This window comes from Pan paniscus, chromosome 8 (assembly GCF_029289425.2).
Source record: "Pan paniscus chromosome 8, NHGRI_mPanPan1-v2.0_pri, whole genome shotgun sequence".
NCBI lineage: Eukaryota > Metazoa > Chordata > Mammalia > Primates > Hominidae > Pan > Pan paniscus.
In genome coordinates this window covers 35,374,288-35,394,743 of record NC_073257.2, presented here as the reverse complement: position 1 = coordinate 35,394,743, position 20,456 = coordinate 35,374,288, and the positions used below count along the sequence as shown (strand labels likewise).

Sequence of the window (20,456 nt, the reverse complement as noted above, 5' to 3'; positions counted from 1 at the left end):
AGGCCAGACGGTTATCGGCACAAAGGTATTAAGTTCATTTCAGGAACTGACCCGGCAATGTGCCCGGGTCCTTCCCCTCGGTGCTGGGAAGCCCTGGTCTCCTTGCAGCATTTCACACCTGGCTGGGTCTCCTGACTCGCGGCGTGGGTGAGTGCATGAGCCTCCCTCCTTCGCCTGATCGACGCCTGGGGGCTCCTCTCCCCAACCTCCTCACTCTGCCCACTCTGTCCTCTCCTTCCTCGGGGAGCGGCAGGGGACGCCTGGCCGGGGTCCCCAGGCTCCCGCTCGCAACCCACGGCCTCCTCCGCGGGCAGGGAGCGAACGCCCGGAGGTCGCCCGCGCACAGGGGGCGGCCCGGCTGCAGCGGAGCCGGGGCGGGAAGCCGCAGCCTAACGGTCCAGCTGCCGCGCCCGGCGCCCCGCACCCAGTGCCCCGCCCGCGGCGCCGCAGCCGCCTCCCGCCTGCCCGCCCGCCCCCTGCGTCATGACGCCGGCGCCCAACGCGGAAGCCGCTCGCCGCGCGCCGGGTCCAGCCGCGGGCTGAGCGCGGATCCGCGGCGGGCGCAGGATACGGGCCGGGGCGCGAGCCGAGCGCAGTCTGCCGGGCCGAGCGGGCGGAGCGAGCCGAGCGGGGCCGAGCGCGCCGGCGGCGGCGGGCGGAGCGGAGCGCGGCGCGCCGGGGCCGCCGCCGGGGGGATGCGGCTGCCTCCCCGGGTCGGGGTGTAGAGAGGGCGGGTCCCCGGCCTCGGGAGCACAGCGGTGGAGGGGACATAGGAGGCGGCCATGGCGACCCCCGGCAACCTAGGGTCCTCCGTCCTGGCGAGCAAGACCAAGACCAAGAAGAAGCACTTCGTAGCGCAGAAAGTGAAGCTGTTTCGGGCCAGCGACCCGCTGCTCAGCGTCCTCATGTGGGGGGTAAACCACTCGGTAAGGGCTCAGCTGCGGCGCGCGGTCCCCTTCCTCCTCCTCCTCTTCCTCCTCGTTCCCCTCCTCCTCCGGCTGCAGCTGCTGCGGGGCGGGGAGCCGGAGTCAGCCCTGGCCCTCCGGCTGCTCGCCCGCCTCGAAGCCCCCAGCCCCGCGGCGCGTGCCCCCAGCCCTCCGGGCCGCCCAGGCACCACCACTTGCGTCCCCTTTAGATCTATGGCCCGGTGCGGGTCGGGGGTCCCGTGTGCATGTGAGTCTCACGGTGGGTGCCAGTGCCGCCCCCGGTCCGCCCGCCCGCCCGCAGGTCGGTCCCCGCAGCCTGGGAGGTAGGAAGTTTGTGCGGGGCACGGCGCCTCGGCTGTCAGCCCCGGCGGGAGCTGCTGGGGGCCGGGGCCGGGCGACCGCTGCCCGGTGTGGGGGCCGCGCGGCGCCCGCGTCTTCCGCTTGCGGGCAGGTGTACCTGTCCCGGGCTGGGCGCGTGCGAGCCTCCCACTGGGGCACTGGGGCGAGGATACCGGAGCGCGAGCAGATTTGGGGCAGCAGCTTTAGTGCTTAGGTCCTTTCTTTTTCCTTTAAAGGCAATATTACTGGGCACAAGTCGGCTTTTTGGCAAAGCAGCAGCCGATGTAAATATGGCTCTGGCGTCGGGCGGCATCCCTGCGCTTCTCCCGCATCGCCCTGCCGCTGTGCGGGCTGGAGAGCCCTTGGCGGGGAGTCTTCCTCCCTTCGTCGCCTCCCCCCACTTTGGGGAGTCAGGCAGAAGTCACCGACTGCGGAAGGGCGGCCGGGGCGGGGACAGCAGGCGGGGGTCCCGGCGGGCGCGGGCGGAGGGGGTCCCGAGTTGGCCGCACCAGCTGTGGGGGGTGTGGGAAAGGCTGGAGAAGAACGCGTGGAAAGGTTAGCGTCACGCACAGTCGGGGGTTGGAGGATGCGCCGCTGCGGGCTATGCGGACTGCGGTTCGAGGGTCTGAAATAGCCTCCTGCTGATCTGACAGCGAGAAACTCCTGCAGTTTTAATCCACTTAGATAGGATCAGGAAACATGATCGGAGCTGTTGGCTCAGCCAGGAAAGTTTATACGAGCTGTGAATTTTGACCATGACCTTAGCCACTGCAGTCACTTAGCATCTGGGGAAAAGTGTAAGTTCGCTTTCCCTGCTTTTGATTTCGATGGATGTCTGTATGTCCTTTTCAGCGTAATGGAAATGACAGAAAACCATGCTGGTTTTTCGGAAAACACACACACACACACACACACACACACACACACACACACACACCCTCAATGTAGTGAAGTTGTTTAAAATGCCTAAAAGCATCGTTTTTGTATTTTTCTTCCCCAAGCTGAGCAGGGGGAAGGGCAAAACAGTATCAGGATCGATCGTGTTTGCATGGAGTGAGTGTTTTTGGAAAAGTTGAGAAATGATTATTTTTATCCAGCTTAATGACTGACTCACTGAAGTTCATTTTAACTTCCTGGCAACTTCTTTAGCTATTTGGGAATGTAAGTTGTTACAAGAGCATGCATTACTGCACCAAAAACTCCTCTCTCAAGTTTTATTACGGAAAATGAAATGCAATTTTTCCTAAGTAATAAGTTTACAATGTAGAGTTATGTATAATTTTGTTAAGCTCTTTTATTATTTATGTTAGTAGTTTTTGGGTCCCTTATTACTAGAATAGAAACTTACAATTTAAAAAAAGGATGAATACTGTAGTGCTTACTCATATTTATGGTGCTTTTATCTCCTTTGGAGTTCTGGTGTTTTGGTCAGGAGAGTGTTTCTGTCTCGGGGTTTAATTTAGTAAGGTAGTGTCAACAATATGCTGCCGAAAAAGAGTGTGCTTTCTGGGAACTCGTCTGAATTCCAGTTTGCCTTTAAAAATCTTGTAATTGTGTATGTTTTACTGTAACCACTTACGTTGCTACCTTATATTTATGAATTGCTACTTTTGTTTTAGAGTTTCTTGCTAATTGGAAATATTTTTGAAACTACTTAAGTGTTTCATAGTGTATGACTTGTAAATAGTACATTTGGTGTTATTTTCTTTTGCTCTCGAGAGAAGTTGGCAGTTCTAAGTATCCACAACCAGAGGAGTGAAGTTTCCATTTCATATAAATGTAAGCATGTTACTCATTCAACAGATATATATTGGGCACATACAGTGCCAGCTACTGTGGGAAGAATTGCTAAAACACCTCTAATATTTTTGTCCAACTGTCTTTATTTTGAGGGCTCTGAGTTGACATAAGAAAGATCTGTTTCACAGCCTTTTTTTTCAAAATGTCTATTTTCCTTACTATATTATTTTTGAAAAAAGAATGGAGGTGTAATATAAACATGAAATCTAAAACCGTTAGATGCCATGTATTTCTGGTTTGATTTCATTTTGGGTGACAATGTCTGATATTAGATAAATGTTTTATATGACCTTCTGTGCACCAAAGTTTATAGTATAATGTGAGAATAAATATGTCAGCAGTCTTAAGAACAAACAAGCATGGTGTTGTATACGAGCATCTTCCACATACTGTGGTAAAACGCTCATTGAATCTGCGCTTTAAGTTTTTCTTAAATTCTAACTGTTGACCTTGGGCATGTTAAGGTCAGGTTTTGGCATCAGTGTTTGCATCTGTGAACTGAGGTTGTTTGGATGATTTCCGAGTCTAACTCAAGATTCTGTTTTTTCAGTCTACTAGGTGCACAGTGTTATACTAGGATTTGTAGAATACTATATAAAAGTTGTCTTACTATTATAACCTTCCAAATGCAGCAACATTCAGGGAATTTTCAAGACCTTGACTACAGGGGAAGGAAATCTATGGTGATTTTAAGAGACTGTGAACTAAGGGTTTGTTATATTGAATGTAGCTGAACTGCATTGCAGTCTATTAAGCCAAAGTCGATTTGATTGAAACATAACAACTTGCAATTAAGGTGAAAATGTTCAAGTCCATTGAGGTGGTAATGAAAATCTTGATTTGGGCAATGGTCATAGTCGGGAGTAAGCCTGCCATTGTGTGGTTAATTTGATATGTTACTGCTTTGTAACTTAAAATACCCATCAGTGAATGGATCAGTGCCAATTTTTAAGTATTTTAAGCAGAGAATATAACTGAATACATAAAGGAAAAGACTTAAGGCAGTTTTGTCTTGTTACATTTAGAATTAAACTAAAAATGATCAAACAGTAAGCGTCTTAAGATGATATTTTAATAGTGTGGGGAGGATGTTGAACGATATGAGCCAAGACTTGTTTTAAATAGATACTCTTAAAAGATTTTTATCCACAGTGAAATGTGAGCCTTTTAGAAATTAGTATTTTAAAACCTATTTAAATATCCAAAGGAAAACATTATCTGTATAGAAAAATCTTAAAGCACATAAAACTTGTTTAAAACATGTAGCATTTAGAAGTAGCTAAGTATTGATGTTAGAGGCTTTTGGTTTAAAGCTGTAGAAGTTGAAATGAGCTTTGGCAAAAATGTCAGGTATTGAGGGGTTTGGGGGGCCTATCACAGTAGAAGGAAAGGCTGGTAATGGAACCATGTGAAGAGCTGGGTGCTTGAGTGTGTGGGTGTGTGAGTGCGTGGGACTTTTCTGTACCCTTTGGCTCAGTTCTCCTTCATAGGTGGCTGGTTCCTCCACAGAGCAGGGAATGAACGGTTCCTGTATTTCACATTTTGTCATTTCTGCTCCCCCAAAAGGGTTTCCTGTCTCTAATTCAGTTATAAAAATACCGTGGAAGGATTCCACTTGGGATTGGTCTGGCCTTGGTCATTTGTGGCCGTCCCTTGGACTAAGCAGTTATAAAAACATGGCAGCGCTTGCCTGTTGGCGTTGGGGAAAGAACAGTCCCCAGAGAGGGGAAAGGGCCTGCCAGGCAGTTTCAGGCAGGTCTCTGTCCGAGTAATAGAGCTGGATGGTTCTGGACATCCGTGGGTCTTTACCGTGGGAATCTGTGAGGGCCAGCCTGATGAGCACCGTGTGCTGTGTTGTGTGTGGATTGGAGAATTCATGGCGTCCTTGGTGGAGCATCAGTAGCTTTGATTATATTCTCCACAAGCTCTGGTTTTTGGAATAGACAAAGACCATATTGGATGCATCATAATTTTTTTTTTTTTTTTTTTTGGTTCATGGGTTTTTATTTGGGCACTGAAAGAAGATAAGGAAACTAAGTTTTAAAGTGATGTGAGTGACTGTGAAATGACTTTGACTGAATAGGACATAATGCAATTACATTAAAATTAAAATTAGACATTAGATGAAATTATTGAGTGGAACCCAGCTACCATTCATTCAAGAACTAGTCTCCTCAAACTATTTTTTTGTTCTTTTTAATCTTCAGAGGAAAGAAACACACCAAGCAGACATACAGAAAGTTTATTAGGGAAGTCGTTTTATACTCCTTAAAACTTGGGATTATAACCAGAGAACAGAATACATTTTCCTCTCCATTTGTCAGATACTTTAGAGTGAACTCTAAGTATTTATACTTAGTACTTAGTGTTACTTAGTACTTACAGTTACTAAACTTCAGTGCTCAGAATGATGCCCCATGTCAGGTCAGTGATTTCTATTTCCAGGGTATCCTGATCTGCTGTGCCTTTAGAAAGCTTGCCGGCAAGAATTATAATAAACCACCAAAATCTGCCTTAAGTTGGTTAGAAAATACAGGCAACCAGAGTAATTAATTCTGCCAGCATAGCCTTCGAAATACAAATTTTGGAATTGAAGGGAATTGGTGCAATTTGGCAAAAAAAGGTTTGTGGTTAGACAGATGAGGTTCAAATGCTAACTTTGGAACTGATGGGCTCTTTGAGCAGGTGATTTAGTCACTTGAGCCTCAGTTTTCACATTCTTAAAATGGAGATAATGATATGACTTCACAGGGTTGAGGGTTAAATGAGATACTGTATTTAAGGCCTAGCACTGTAATTAGCACATCATAAGGATTCAGTAAATGATGCCTAAAAGTAATAAAGTTCAAATGCAGTTTGGATGGTGATATATTAAAAGAACCAGATCCCTGTTTCTCAAAATTTAAGGTGTTTATCAATCGGGGACTTTTTAAAAAAAAAAAAGTCTGCTAAATTAGGCTCTGCTGCTGGGTAGGTGGCTCATGCGTGTGATCCTGGTCATGCATTGGGAGGCTGAGGCAGGAGGATTGCTTGAGGCCAAGATTTTGAGACCAGCCTGGGCAGCATAGCAAGACCCTGTCTCTACAAAAAATGTAAAAACATAGATGGGTATGGCGGCACACACCTGTAGCCCGAACTACTCAGGAGGCTGAGGTGGGAGGATCATCTGAGTCCAGAAGGTTCAGGCTGCAGGGAGCCATGGTTGTACAGTGTACTGTAGCTTGGGTGACAGATGGAGGCTCCCACTAAATGTGAAACAATAAAAATTAAAATGCAGTGTCTAATTCAGCAGATCTGTTGGGAGTGCTGCCTGAGACTGTGCGTTTATCATACTCTCGGGTGGTACTGATGCTGCAGGTCCACAGGCGACATAGCAGTAGAAGGAAGAACTTTACCACTAAGGATTCCTCCCCCAGCCCCAACTGTATGTGCTGAGCCCTTAGAAGAATGGTGGCCCCATGATAGATTAGAGAATTTGGGAGAAGAAATTGTAGGTTGGAAAGGGACACAAGCAATTTAGATTTAAGAATGTGGAATTGCAGGTGATGGTGGTGGGTGGATCCTGCAGTTACAGTACCATGTAGGATGCTGGAAAGGTGTGATTGGAGCTCGGGAGCCACTAGGGCTAGGATAGACCATTGAGACCTGCCCGTACAGAATCGGTAAGTCAGATCTCCACCGGAGGAGCAGGGACACTGGGGACACTTGGCTTTGAGGGAAGGACAGAGGAAGAAGAAACAGGAGGAGAAAACAGAGGTCGGCAGAATTAGATGTTCCCAAGTGCTTGAAAGTCATGGCTGTGCTTGTGGTTGATTGGGGGTGGGTGTGAAAGCTTAAAGACTTAAGGAGTGAATGAGTGGAAGAAGAGGCAATTCCTCTTTTTTGGAAGGTAAGTAGAAGGAAGGTGAAAGATGCCATTTTGTTAGGAATCCCTGGGGAGTTTCCTTGAATCCGTCTCTTCGTTTCCATTCTCACTTCTGTCACTCCTAACCAGATTTGTTTCCCTCTTTCCTAGACTGATATTAAACCCCCCTAGCTTATTTCCCTGTGTCTGCCTTTATCCTCATTTCTTTTCTTTTTTGTACTAGGGACTCCTATGGCAGTCCAGTGAAGGCCATAGACTCCTCAGAATGAGGCTTTTAAAGGAATAAATGAAAATACAGAGGATATGTCCTAGCAAGTTCAAGGATCCTTTTAATTCTATCCATGGACCACTTGGGAGTTCATGGAACCCCATCAAGAACCCTTGCAAGAATAAGATGGGGATAGTGTGGCGTGAGAAAGTGGGGAGAGCACGCAGCAGCCAGGAAGAATTCTTGGGAGGGAACCACGCATAGGCTGAATTGATTACCTGCCTGGGTCACAGTGCCTAGTACTTGGGATTCACAACGGTACCGTTAACCACTGAGCTGTGCTGCCTGGGCCAAGCTCAGGAGTCATTCATTTCTTTGAGTTCTTTTATTTTCTTAGTCTTAAGAGCTGTTCTTCTTGGATGGACAGAGTATTAGCTGTTAACATGGGAGAAAACTACTTGAAAAACAGTTTTTCCCTTCATAGAAAGAAAATCATTGTTAATGTTCAGAGCATGTAGGGAGAGAACCAGTACATAATTTATTTAAGAAAAATGTTGTAGGGAGTTTTAAAACAGTAACTTACCTAAAGCTAAGCCTCACAATTCTAAATCTTTATAGTTTTTCAGCTACCTGGGCACAGTGATTAAGAGCTCTGGAGTCTGTGTTCGGTTGGCTATGTGACCTTGAACAAGTTATTTTGCCTCTCAGTTCCTTGTTTATAAAAGGAGGTAATAATGGTACCTACTTTGGAAGTTCGTTATATGGATTAAATCAATTCATACTTGTAAGATGCCTAAATAGTTGCTGGCACATGGTAAGTTCTTAATGTGCTAGCTGTCATTATTACTATCCTTTAAAATAGAGACAGGGTCTTGCTGTATTGGCCAGGCTGGTCTCAAACTTCTGACCTCAAGCAATCCTCTCACCTCAGCCTCCCAAAGTGCTGGAAATAGAGCCTTGAGCCACCATGCCTATCCTATTTTTTTTTTAATATCTTAAATGCTAACAGGTAGCAAATTATCAGATTGTATGCTAAATCAATGGTTACTTTATCCTGTTTTGTAGTAGAACATCACCGTTGTTCTTGGCATCCTTGTGTATTTTTGAGTTATGAATTATCATTTTAGAATTACCCTTGTGCCCTTGCTTTGCTTTCTGCATCTATTTTGTTATGTTGTTTCTTGTATTTTTCACACTTCCACTAGCGATTAGGTTCTTTGAAGTGTCAGAAATCTAATTCACATCCATTAGTTGCAAGTTATGTCAGCTATTGACTTGATATTTCACCTTGTCTTTAAATATGGAGACACTGCAAGATGCTTCAGATGCAAAATGAATATATTGTGGATCTTGCTCTCAAATTGTGCATAACTACAGGGGACACAGATGTAAAATAAATATATGTGTAAATAACTACAGTGTCCAGAGTGCTAGGGGTGGAAGGTATTAAATAGACTGTGCAGAACATTGAGCAAAGGCATGACGTCGGTGAAGGGCTTAGACACGAGGCAGTTTGGGAGAAGAGCATTTCAGGCAGAGGGGTCAGCTGGTGCAAAGGCCGTGAGGCTGGTGTTTGCTTGGCTTGTTATGGCAACTGCAGGAAAGCTGGCATGGCTGGAGCACAGCAAGAGGGGGATATAGTGGTAGGAGATCTGCCAAGGTGCTAACCAGGACTGGATCATGATTACTTCTGCCTGGGGGACTTGGAGAATCCTTGAGAGGAGGTAACAATGAGGAGGACCTTGAGGATTAAATAGAATCTCCCAGCTGCAGAAGATGGGTGATATGGTTCGGCTGTGTCCCCACTCAAATCTAATCTTGAATTGTACCCATAATCCCCAGGTGTTTTGGGTGGATCAGCTGGAGATAATTGAATCATGGGGGCAGTTTTCCCCATCGTATTCTCGTGATAGTTAGTTCTCACGAGACCTAATGATTTTAAATAAGGAGCTTCTCCTTTTGCTGGGTGTTCATTCTTCTGCTTGCTGCTGCCATGTGAAGAAGGATGTGTTTGCTTCCCCTTCTGCCATGATCGTAAGTTTCTTGAGGTCTCCCCAGCCCTGCAGAACTGAGTCAGTTAAACCTCTTTCCTTTATAAGTTACCCAGTCTTGGGTATTTCTTCATAGCAGCGTGAGAACAGACTAATACAATGGGGAAAGGCATATGCAGCTGAGGGTCCGACAGCGGGCAAAACCAAGCAGAGCAGAGAATGTGAGTAGTTGGCTTTGGGTGTGGCCACAGTGGCAGTACCCAGTAACATGTTAGAAATGCAGAGCTTGGGCCTCTGCAGACCTGCTGGAGCAGAATGTACATTTTAACAAGACATCTTGATCGTCAGCATATTTAAGTCTGAGAAACACCCATCAGGGTAAATCTTTGGTTTCAAGCCCTGAGGTTCCTTAGATGTGCCTCAGGGGCTGGTGGGAGGGGGCCAAGCTGGTGGGGGAATTTAGTCCTACCTCAGTTTCCTCCAGAACAGCCTTGTTTTTGTCCTCATTGTCATCTCTCTGTCCTTTTTTTTTTTTTTTTTTTTTTTTTTTTTTTTTTTTTTTTTTACTGGGGTACTGAATATAATATGTAAAGGGGGTAAAAAAGATCCTGCAGCCAAGAAAATTGAAAACCACAGAGGAACATAAAGGGAATGTCAGGAGATGGTTGAAAGAGTAGTTTGAGGCCACCTTTGAAGGGCCAAGTGGTTGATGTTTGCCAGAGAAAAGCCAGCAGTTCTGACCAGGGTTACTTTAAAATTTGCCACAAATCTCAAATGACACTCGACCCGGAAGTGTTACTGCCTCCTTTAATATGTTCTCCACTCTCTGAAGTCATTTCTTCCTTTTCACTTCTCCTTGAACTTCACCTAGTGTCCTGTCCCCCACTTCCCCCACCCCGTCCTTCCCTCAGCATATAACCTCATTTAGAAAGCATTGAACAAATAGAAGCCGTCAGCTTCCACTCTTCCCACCATTCCATCTAAATTTTGGACAGCTGGGTCCGTCAGTCTACAGACATGCTGGAGGGGCTGCCCTGCCTGGTTTTGTAGCTGCTAGCTATATATGGCAATTTAAATTTCAGCTAATAAAACTTAAAATTCAGTTTCTCATATCAAGTGCTCACTAGCCACATGTGGTTAGTGGTTACTGGATTGAACAGTGCAGATATAGACGATTCCCACCATTGCAGTATCTTCCACTGACATGGCTCACCATTCCGGGGCCTCCCATCTTGAAAGCAAAATAAACTACAGTAACAGCAGAAGCTCTCCTTTACCCTTAGTCTCTCATTTTAGTGTCTTCTCGTGTTTTCTGTTCCTTTTTTTTTTTTTTTTTTTTCAGATGAGGTCTTGCTTTTTGGCCTGGGCTGGAGTGCATGGTGCAATCATGGCTCACTGCTGCCTCAAACTCCTGGTCTCAAGCAGTCCTGCTTCAGACTCCCTAAGTGCTGGGTTTATACATGTGAGCTACCACACCTGCCCTGTTCCTTTTCATAGCAGGAGTGAAAAGCCTTGTCTAAAGCTGAGGTCTCCTATTTCTATAGAGACACCGTACCTGGCAACCGTCAACTTACCTGTGATGATCTCCTTAACTTACCCCAATCTAGCTTTCACCTCCAGCACACCTAGGAAACTGCTCAAGTCAGCATCACTGGCAGTGCTAACATTTTCAAATGCAGGGGGCTCCTTTTTTTTTGTCTCTTGTTTTCCTTCTGCTTCACTAGCCACTCCTTAGGCGCAGGCTCCTCTTTTGCTCAGTCTGGAAATGTTGGAATGCCCCAGGCCTGTGTCCAGGATCATCTTCTACAATTACATTTACTTTACCTACATGATTTCATTTAGTCTCATGGCTTTTTATACCATTTTACAGTCATGATTGAGAAATTTTTAACTTCAGCTCTAACTTTCCTCTTGGGCTCTATATGCAGTTTCTTACCAGGTATCTTCACATGAATACCTAATAGACATCTCAGATGTCCCAAGCAGGCCTCTTGATTTCCTCCCTGCACTCTGCCCCGTCCCCCGTCATAACTTAAACTGGCCTCTTCCCGTCTCAGAAAATGGACCACCATAGACCCAGGTGCTCAAGCTTAAACGTAGGGAGCAACCTTGATTATGCTTTTTTCTCCCCACTCCTTCTCCACATCCAATTTTTGAGTTCCGAATCCACATGCTTCTTTCTATTTGAATCTTCTTTCTCAGGAACACTGTGGTAGCCTCCTGTTTGGTCTCCCGGCATTCAGTTTTGCCCTGTTTCAGTCCACCTTGTCTCCAGCAGTGGCAGAGGAATCTTGCTAAACTGTAGATGATTTCATGTCATGTCCTCAGTTAAACCTTCCAAAGGCTTTACATTGCATTTAGAATAAAATCCAAACCTTTTCTGACCTGCAGGATCTTACTGGCCTGGGCCCCACTTTCCTCCTTGCCCTCATCCCATAACACCCTCTTCATGATTCCTATGTTCCAGCTGCCCTGCGCTTTTTCTGTTCCTAAAGGCAAGCTCAGAGCAGCCACAGTTCTTCAGTCTTTATTTTTCTCTTCGTCGGGAATGTTTTTCCCTCTTTTATTTATTCGTTTTTTTATTTGAGACAAGGTCTCGCTCTGTTACCTGGGCTGGAGTGCAGTGGCATGGTCATAGTTCACTGCAGCCTTGAACTCCTGGGCTCAAGCAATCCTCCTGCCTCAGCCTCCTATGTAGCTGGGACTACAGGTGTGCACCACCATGCCTGGATAATTTTTATAATTTTTGTAAGAGATGGGGGGTCTCGCTGTGTTGCCCAAGCTGGTCTTCAACTCTTAGCCTCAAGTAATCCTCCTGCCTCAGCCTCCCTAGGTGCTGGGATTAGAGGCATGAACCACCATGCCCAGCCTGCCCTCAGATCTTTGGATGGTTGGCTCCTATTAGTTATTTTAGTCTCTTAGCTAAGGGGTTGCCTTCTCAGATGGCCTCTCTGACCTCCTAAGCTAAGGGAGCCCCTCCACTATCATACTGTTATTTTCTCTGTGACACTTAACACTGTTTGAAACTGAGTTGTGTACATTTTTATTGCTTATCTCCCTCAACTAGAACAATAAGTTTCATAGCAACTGAGACTTTTTCCTATTTATCCCTGCATCTAGAACAGTGTGTTTAGATAGTAGGTGCTCAGTACATATTGTTGAATGAATGAGTGGGGCTGGGATTCTAAACCGTAGGCCATTAGTTCTCAGGTGGTATACCATGAGGCCTCCCATATTCAATTTTCATAAACATATAAAGTTTACTTTTGTTATAATCAAGCATAGAGCATTTTAGAGCATTTTGCTGAGCGGGTTGTGCAATGCATTAGAGAGTGGGGAAAAACTTGCTGCAAATTGGTGATAAGAGGTATGGGGTAACTGCAAGCCAGTGCCAAAGAAAGAGGTTATGTTTACAGCAGCATGCAAGAACTGTGTCTTGTGAACACGACAGAAAAGGTTCAGAAAGTAAACAACTTCTTTCAAACAGTGTCAGATGTTGAAGGGCCGCCAAGTGAACTGCGTGAAGACTATGAATGCATTTCTAAGTAATCTGAGATATTATGTAGAAGAGTGTGCTGCAGTGTTATTACTGACTTGTTCTTTTAATGGCTTCAGACATGCCTCTAAAAATTGTAGTATTCAGAAGTGTACCATAAGTTAAATTTAAGATTGCATAAACATTGTAAGAATAGGGATAATGTCAGTATCTCAGTCCTTTGTGGGTCTTTTTCTATTGTGTATTGTTTCTGCTGGTTCTTCTTCATGGTGCCTTGTTGCCATTTATGTTTGGTTCATTTTGGCTCTGAGCTGCTCACTTCCTTGGATAGTCATTCAGGGAACATTCTTCAAGTCTTAAGATAAAGATGTATCCTTCCAGAGAGAATTGTTTGTTTTTGCCACATGGCTAGGGATACTGGACACCAAGACCATTTGAAACTAAATTCACAGCTTGGAATTTTTTGGACCTCATGGTGATATAAAATTGGGCTGCAGTCCCTGGGGTGGCATGGTTTTATTTTTGGTAGACCCATTGTAGCCTTATGGAGAAAAGGTTTCCTACTAGACTTCACACCTTGGGTGGGCCCTAGTCTTTGTCTTCTGTTCCTGTCAACCCATGAGGCCATCAAAGCCCTTAGAGCCAAAGTGGCTTCCATGACTAACTTATTCTTCCTGCTTCCAGTTTTCACTAAGATCTTGACAGGCCGACTTCTCTCCTCCCTCTTCCAACTCTTTCATGCCCTTCAAGAAGATGTTTAAGAACATATTTTATTCAGGACGCTTACTTATTTTCAGTGCAGAGCTGACCTGAATAACCCTGTCAGCAGAAATGCAAATCAACCTCAAAGTTTCAAAAGAGGGAATCCAACAGTAAGTGAGACAGTGAGAAGCCAAAGCATGGTGGCACTTCTGCAGCCTTCCAGGGATGGATCCGTGAGGGGAGTCAGTGGGACAGGAGGTGGGACTGCAAGAAGGAAGAATGCCATTGCTGTCTTCCAGAGGTGATAGGAACCTGAGCTTGGGCAGGGGTAACAGACATTGTTGGATAACCAGGTATAGATGTGGTAGAAGCTGTGTTGTCTAAGTGGCCCATAGCCTAAAAGGTTTGAAGATACTGCTGTAAACAAGCAGACAAAGGATGTGCTTAGAGAGATTTCAGGTAGAATCAGCTGGATTTGGTGACTGTTAGGTAACAGGAAGGAATCGACAGTGAGTCACCTAGGTCATTTTCTTACCATTCACACTCTCCATTACATTATTGTTATTTGGGGGCTGTTAGCTTCTGGCGGGATACCCCTGCCCCTCTTGCCACAACTGGGATTGTACACACAGATACTGTGAGACAGAAGAGGATTAATAAACTGCCCTGGGAGAGTTAGTGGTAGGCTCTTGAAATTCTTCAAGAATTGAATTAGCATGGTGGATGGAGAAGCTGGAGAAAACATGTTACAGGCAGAGTAATGCATAGAAAAGCATAAAGGTATGTGGCATTTCCAGGGAACTGCCAAACCCTTCTTCAGGTGCTTCTATACTTCTCTCCTTCTGATTTTATGGTTTTATTCATTTCCATTCCTATGGACATGTTCTTATTTAAATTACTTTTGTTTGTGTTTCTGTAGGCTTGGTCATTTAGGCTTAGAAACATATTTGCAAGTTGCTAGACACCCTAACATTCAGAGCTTAGTTTATTTGTAGTTGTAATAAATAAGCCTTGCTTTTGTTTTTTCAGCCTGGACTTTGAGGAAGGTGTTAGGTATTAGTCAACCCGAGAATGACCTCTGTAGCATTCTACATGACCTGCACAAAGGCTCCAGGTGGTAGGGGCAGGTGGGGGCTGACGTCAGTATTGCCACCTGCACACCATAGCAAGGGGCTGCATTAGCGGGAGACAGGCACCCTTTTTGTGAGTTGTCCGCACAGAGGAGGCTCATTTTCTGATGTGCACAGAGGTGCCTGTGTGCTAGCAGCTGCCCCGCTTTGCCTTGCTTTTCTCGGGTCATGCATCCAAAATTTCTCATGTCACGTTCCCAAGCACTGGTGTCTTTGGAGGAGCTTTCAGGTGGTGTTCAGTCTGGACAGAAGAAAAGAAAGTGGGGTTTATAAAGTCCCCTTATAGATTTGAATCTGCTTTAGAAAATGCACCGTTGTGCAGTCTTTGCTGCTGCTACATACATGCTTCTATAATGCAGATTCACTTGTATGAGATCGGTGCTATCGGGAATGTGGCGTAGGATGTATGAATTGGTCCATAAGCAGTTTTCCTTGAGTATGCCACTGCCTCCAAGTATCAGCAGCTAGGTGCAAAGTACACTAATACAGCTCAAGGCAGCAAGCCAAATTGAGAAACAGGACTGCATACCTTGCTCTTGTATCCGTTTTCTTCCTCCTGACTCCAGCAGGCTTCTGCTCGATCTCAGAAGTACTCATTTCAGGGTTCTCTCCAATCTCTGGACATTTTCCCCTAGTCTGTGTAACTTAGAAGCTTGGTTACTCCTTATATTCCTTCCATCAAATGATCCTCACCTTTGTATTTCTAAAGTCCATTATATATCTATTAGAAATTACACTAAAATACTGTTTATTTTTCTATTTTTAGGATTTTTATTTTTAAGCATTCTGGTGATAGAGTTTCATAGTTTTTCAGTGGTCTGCCTAAAATCTGGATTTTAGTGTCTATGTAGAACTTAGAAATTTTTCAGAAATACATATATTGCATTACAATAAAAGTGTTTGTATTTACAATGTATTTTGAACAACTATATGCCCAGGCTGCAAGTTTCCCAAAGAAAGATGTAATCGTTGGTTTTTTTGTTTCCAAGGATAACCAGGTATAGATGTGGTAGAAGCTGTGTTGTCTAAGTGGCCCGTAGCCTAAAAGGTTTGAAGATACTGCTCTAAACAAGCAGAACATTAATTTATTTGTCGGCCCTTTGAGTTTTCTTACTAATCCTCTTCTGGCCTGACCATGTGCCCCTCCCAAGTTTCGCACATTCCCAGGTATCTAGTGTGTTCAGTTGTCTCCCTGCGCTACTCAGCAGCTACCTTTTTCAGCATTGGCCCTAGCTTGCTTCTGTGCCCAGGAACAGGAACAGAAGTTTTCTTCTCAGGTGTCCCCTGTCTCTCTTAGACCAAGTCCACAGGCTTTTACTACATTAGGCCTTGGAGTACATTTCCTGTAGAATCAAAGGGCCAACTTACAAATGAATGTTTGGAACACAACCCATTCATAAATTAGGTTCTGCCTGCACCCAGATGGAAAGTTAAATGCTTTGGCATCAGAAGAACTGTTGGGAAACAGATATTGTTTCTGAAATTATGATAAATCCATAAGGCACTTTCTTTTTGGCACGTTGCGCCAAAGTAGGAGGACAGGAGCAAATTTTAGGGACATTAAAAAAATAGGTTAGGAGAAGCTAATCTTTTTGTCTAATTCACTTTCTCTTGCAGTTCTGGCATCAGATACTCACAGATTTAACACATGCCAATGAATATTTGAGCCAGGAAATAGCCAATAGTGAATATTTTTATTATGTGTTAGATAAAGCTTCTTTCTTCTTATGCTTATTTAGGTGAACTAGAAATATGGTTTCAGTGAAATTTAAGTTCTGATAAGTACAGATACATAGCATATTTTCTGAAAAATTTGAAAAACACACACAAATATAAAAAATTACCATAACCATTCTATCAAGCAACCAGTGTTAATGTTTTAATGTGTTTCTTTCCAATATCTTTTTTAAAAAATCTCATTGAGACTATTCTGTGTATTTAATCTTACTATGTATTCTTAACAATTATTTTACATTTTTGATCACTGCTTAATAATTAGGTTGGTGCAAAAGTGATTGTGGTTGTTGCCATTACTTTCAGTGGTAAAAACTGCTATTACTTTTGCACCAACCTAAATAGTTTAATGAAGTTTAATAGTCCAAACATTGGTCCCAGTATTTTGCCACCACAAATAATGTTGCTGTCAGCATCTCCCTGTATGAAACTCTTTCTTATTTGGGATGATTTCCTTAGAACAGATTCTCTTTTTGGGGAATTTACTTGGTCAAAGGGTATGAATATTTTAAGGCTCTTGGTACATGTTGCCAAGTTGCTTTCAAAAAGGGTTATACCAGATTATAACCCTAGCAGTGTGGCTAAGAGCTGCTTTCCCACATCTTCTGCTTTCAGGGTTCTAAATTGAACAGCAAAGATTGGAATAAAAAGATATCCTTTTTTTCCATATGCTTTTAACCCATTTAAATCTCTTTATAGAGATTTTCAGCAGTTTGACCAAAGATGTACGCACATGGGCAGTGTGGGAGTATCAGGTCTGAGGTTGGAGGATGGCTTCCACATAGGCTGCCTGGCCCGAGTCTGCCCTCTGAAAAGAGCTGCTTTCAACTGACCCACTTCTCCCAGTTTTTCTTCGTCGGACTCTAAGCAGAGAGTGCCTGCATCCCAGAAGCAGGTCGCTGTCCACTGTCTGTGGTTGGTTAATTTCTGCTGGCCATAGCCCACATGATTTATATTAAACTCAATCCAATAGCATTTAATGGCAGGCAGAATTCTTCCCATGTAAGTAGACTAGTCAGGAATTTGCCTTTCATTATCCTCAGTCTGACTGCTTAACGTTAGACTCGACCTATGGACGATTCACATGAACCATTTCAGAAAATGTAATGTGACATCTGCTAGAGTCCACAATTACAGGGTGTGTGTGTGTTTGTGTGTGTTTAATTTTTTAAAAAATTTTCCGAGATGCAGTTTTGCCCTGTTACCCAGGCTGGAGTACGGTGGTGTGATCATAGCTCACTACAGCCTCGAATTCTTGGGTACAAGTGATTCTCCTGCTTCAGCCTCCTGTAATAGCTGGGACTATAGTTGTGTGCCACCATACCCCGCTAATTTTTAAAAACAAATTTTTGTAGAGATGGGGGTCTTGCTGTGTTGCCTAGTAGGATAGTCTTGAACTCCTGGGCTCAAGTCATCTTTCTGCCTCGGCCTCCTAAAGTGTTGGGATTTCAGACATGAGCCACCACACCCAGCCTTGCTTTTTAAATGTTGGATGTTACCATCCCTCTACTGTGGTCCTGTAGTTTGGCTTGAAGCTTGATTCTGTGCGCTAGCCACTCTGTCAAGAATTATGTAGTATAAATAATGCCAGTCACTTGTGCTGACCTCACAAACATTCCGAAGCCTGGCAAGGCAGGTGTGGAAGCTCAGAGCTTTGCCGTCTAACTGAGTACTCAGGCTTCTTTCCATTTAGATAAGACACTCGGAAAGGAAAAGCAATGCAATTTTAATTTTTAACTCTTTTACTTAACATACAAAGTAGCCTTTTTTTTTTTTTAAGCTGAAGGAAATGAACTCCAGAGAACACTGAAGAAAATTGAAGGAAAAAAGTAGAGCTCTTAGAAAGAAAGGAAAGGTCACACTTATAAACTGTAGCCATCTAGATAAACTGTTATTTCCACTTTATGTGGATGTATTTTATTGTGACAGTGCTAACTACAGTTGCCAATTTTCAGGAGGCCTAAATTACTGACTATTTTAGATGAATTCAGGCTTTAAAATTAGCCCTGGGATAATATATTTCTTTTAAAATGGGACCTTAATTGATCCTTATTTTTTAAAGCTTGAATTAAGTAGAAAATTAAGGGTCTTTTGTAAAAGATGATAATATATATTTAACTTGGATGATTACCTAATAGAGAATTATTCCTTGTTCTAGTATTTTAAAATATTAAGTGTTTGACACAAAAACAGACCATTCTGAATAGGCTTTAGGAAGTAGGTGACTTTTCAGTATGAATAAACTATATGTAATTTTTCATTAACTTCAAAATAAGAACTTTAAAAATTATGGATATAAATTTTTATGCCCTATTTTAAGAAACTACCCTTTTTTTCTTATGAGAAAAATGTCTGCAAGATTGAAAAAAGCTTCCATATAGAGTAATACATTGAATGAAATGAGTTGTTTTCCACTTAATCAGAGTGGCCAAAGGCTATTTCAAAACAAATTTATTCCCATTTCTGAACCTTCAAATCAAGAGACCATTTAAGGATTCATTTCAATTTGGTTATTTATAAGAAGAAAAGACTATTCTGATGGCATGTAGGATGGTCCTAAAGTAATCGGCTCAGCTAAAAACACACTTATAACAGTTGGGCATGTCAGCTGAGGAGAGACCCTTATAGCCTGTGTTTCCTACAAAAACAAAAACACAGTTCTTTTATGAAAGTAGACAAGTTGATGGTATATTTGGGCTAAATAAAATACGATGTTGACATATGTTGAAATATTCTATAGTTGTTACTCATGTTGGCTGAGGTGGTTGTACTGATCTAGACACATGGCTGATACTTTGAGTGGGAACATAGCCAGTGTGCTTTTAAAATATTATGTCCCTCTGAGGAGGGGTTACAGATGATTTTTTGCTTTCTACTTACACCTTTTTATAGGTTTCTTACAAAAATATTGAGCATGCAGTCTTCTTACAATTAGGGAAAAAACCCAAGACATGCTCTAAGGTGAGATGGGTGGGGGGAAGAAATCTGTATACAGTCAGCCCTCTGTATCCAAGGCTTCTGAATCTTCAGATTCAACCAACCACGGGTCGAAAATATTAAAGGAAAAAAATGAAAAATAATATAAGTAAAAGCACCAATACAGTAAAACAGCTACTTACTGTGACCATACATTGTGTTAGGTACTTACACATGGACTAGAGATGATATAGAGTATATGGGAGGATGTGTGCAGGTTTTATACAAATACAATGTTTTGTATTAGGGACTTGAGCATCTGGGGAGTGTGGTATCCTGGGGAGTCCTGGAACCAATCCCCCAAAGATACCAAGGGAAGACTGTATATTGAATTCAGTGAGGCAGAAATGACTTGTACATTTTGATTTGTGAAATAAAATATTCTCTTCATATAGGGGATTTTTCTCTCTGTGTAGCTCTCCTAGGAAATCCCTTGATTAAAAGAAATATTGATTGTACTGGGAGAAACAAATAATAAATAATTCTAAAAGTTGTCACTTTTTGTGAGTTTGGGAAAAACAAGGATAAACTGCAGTGATGACCACTAATTTACCTACAGGTATCCAAGTTTTTATTGCATCTTAGCAGTGAAAAAATCGGAGCATGTGCTCGCAATATATGAATTTTTATTTATAAGTTTTCCTGTGTGTACTACTGAATTATTTTGTCTTATACACAGAAGTTTTAAAAGGATGCACTGACGGTAAATATTAGTAACTAAAACTTGTTTTGTTAAAAATTATTGATATCGTGAAAAATTATCATTAGTGTGTAGTGGATTTTATTTTTTCAAATGAAGGTTATGTGGATGAGTTTGTATCACTGTTTTTAAAAATGGTGAATATTTTATGATAAAGCAGTTTGAAGGTCTGGTCCTATATTCATTTTGCTATTTGGTTTTAATAGCTCAAAAAGTTACCTACAAAGATACACGGATCCAAATGGGTGAAGTGCATTGTTGACTGTGCTTTCTAACTGGTGATTCTCATTTTCACACTGTCCACCAGTTAGATAAAAATTTTTCTGGTAAATTTCCATTTTTGTGGATAGCAGTAAGTTCTCATAAAATGTGTTCCAGTTTATGTTAAGGATAAAGAGGGTTGAAAATAAAAAACTTTTTACATTTATTGAAAATTTTAAAACAGATGAGAAGTATTTTATAAGTTCTTTGTACAAAAGATACAAAAGCACATCTCTTTTCAAAATACTTTCTGTACAGTCTGAGTTTCTTTTCAAAAAAGCAGTTATTTTCTTGCACTTCTTAAAACCTCATCTTACCTTGAAGGGAC

The 20,456-nt window shown here is 43.0% G+C and overlaps 1 protein-coding gene across 3 annotated transcripts in view; it reads left to right on the top strand.

Moving 5' to 3' along the window:
* The first annotated feature begins 529 nt into the window (after positions 1-529).
* Positions 530-20,456, top strand: part of PIP4K2A (phosphatidylinositol-5-phosphate 4-kinase type 2 alpha) — a 179,314-nt gene continuing 159,387 nt past the window's right edge. Inside the window, exon 1 of one of the 3 annotated variants that reach the window (XM_034930099.4) lies at positions 530-926. In XM_034930099.4, coding sequence (XP_034785990.1) covers positions 783-926 — 144 coding nt within the window. In that variant the 5' untranslated portion in view covers positions 530-782. The remainder of the gene's footprint in view (positions 927-20,456) is intronic. The other 2 variants (XM_055092480.2, XM_034930100.3) reach the window with 2 other exon arrangements.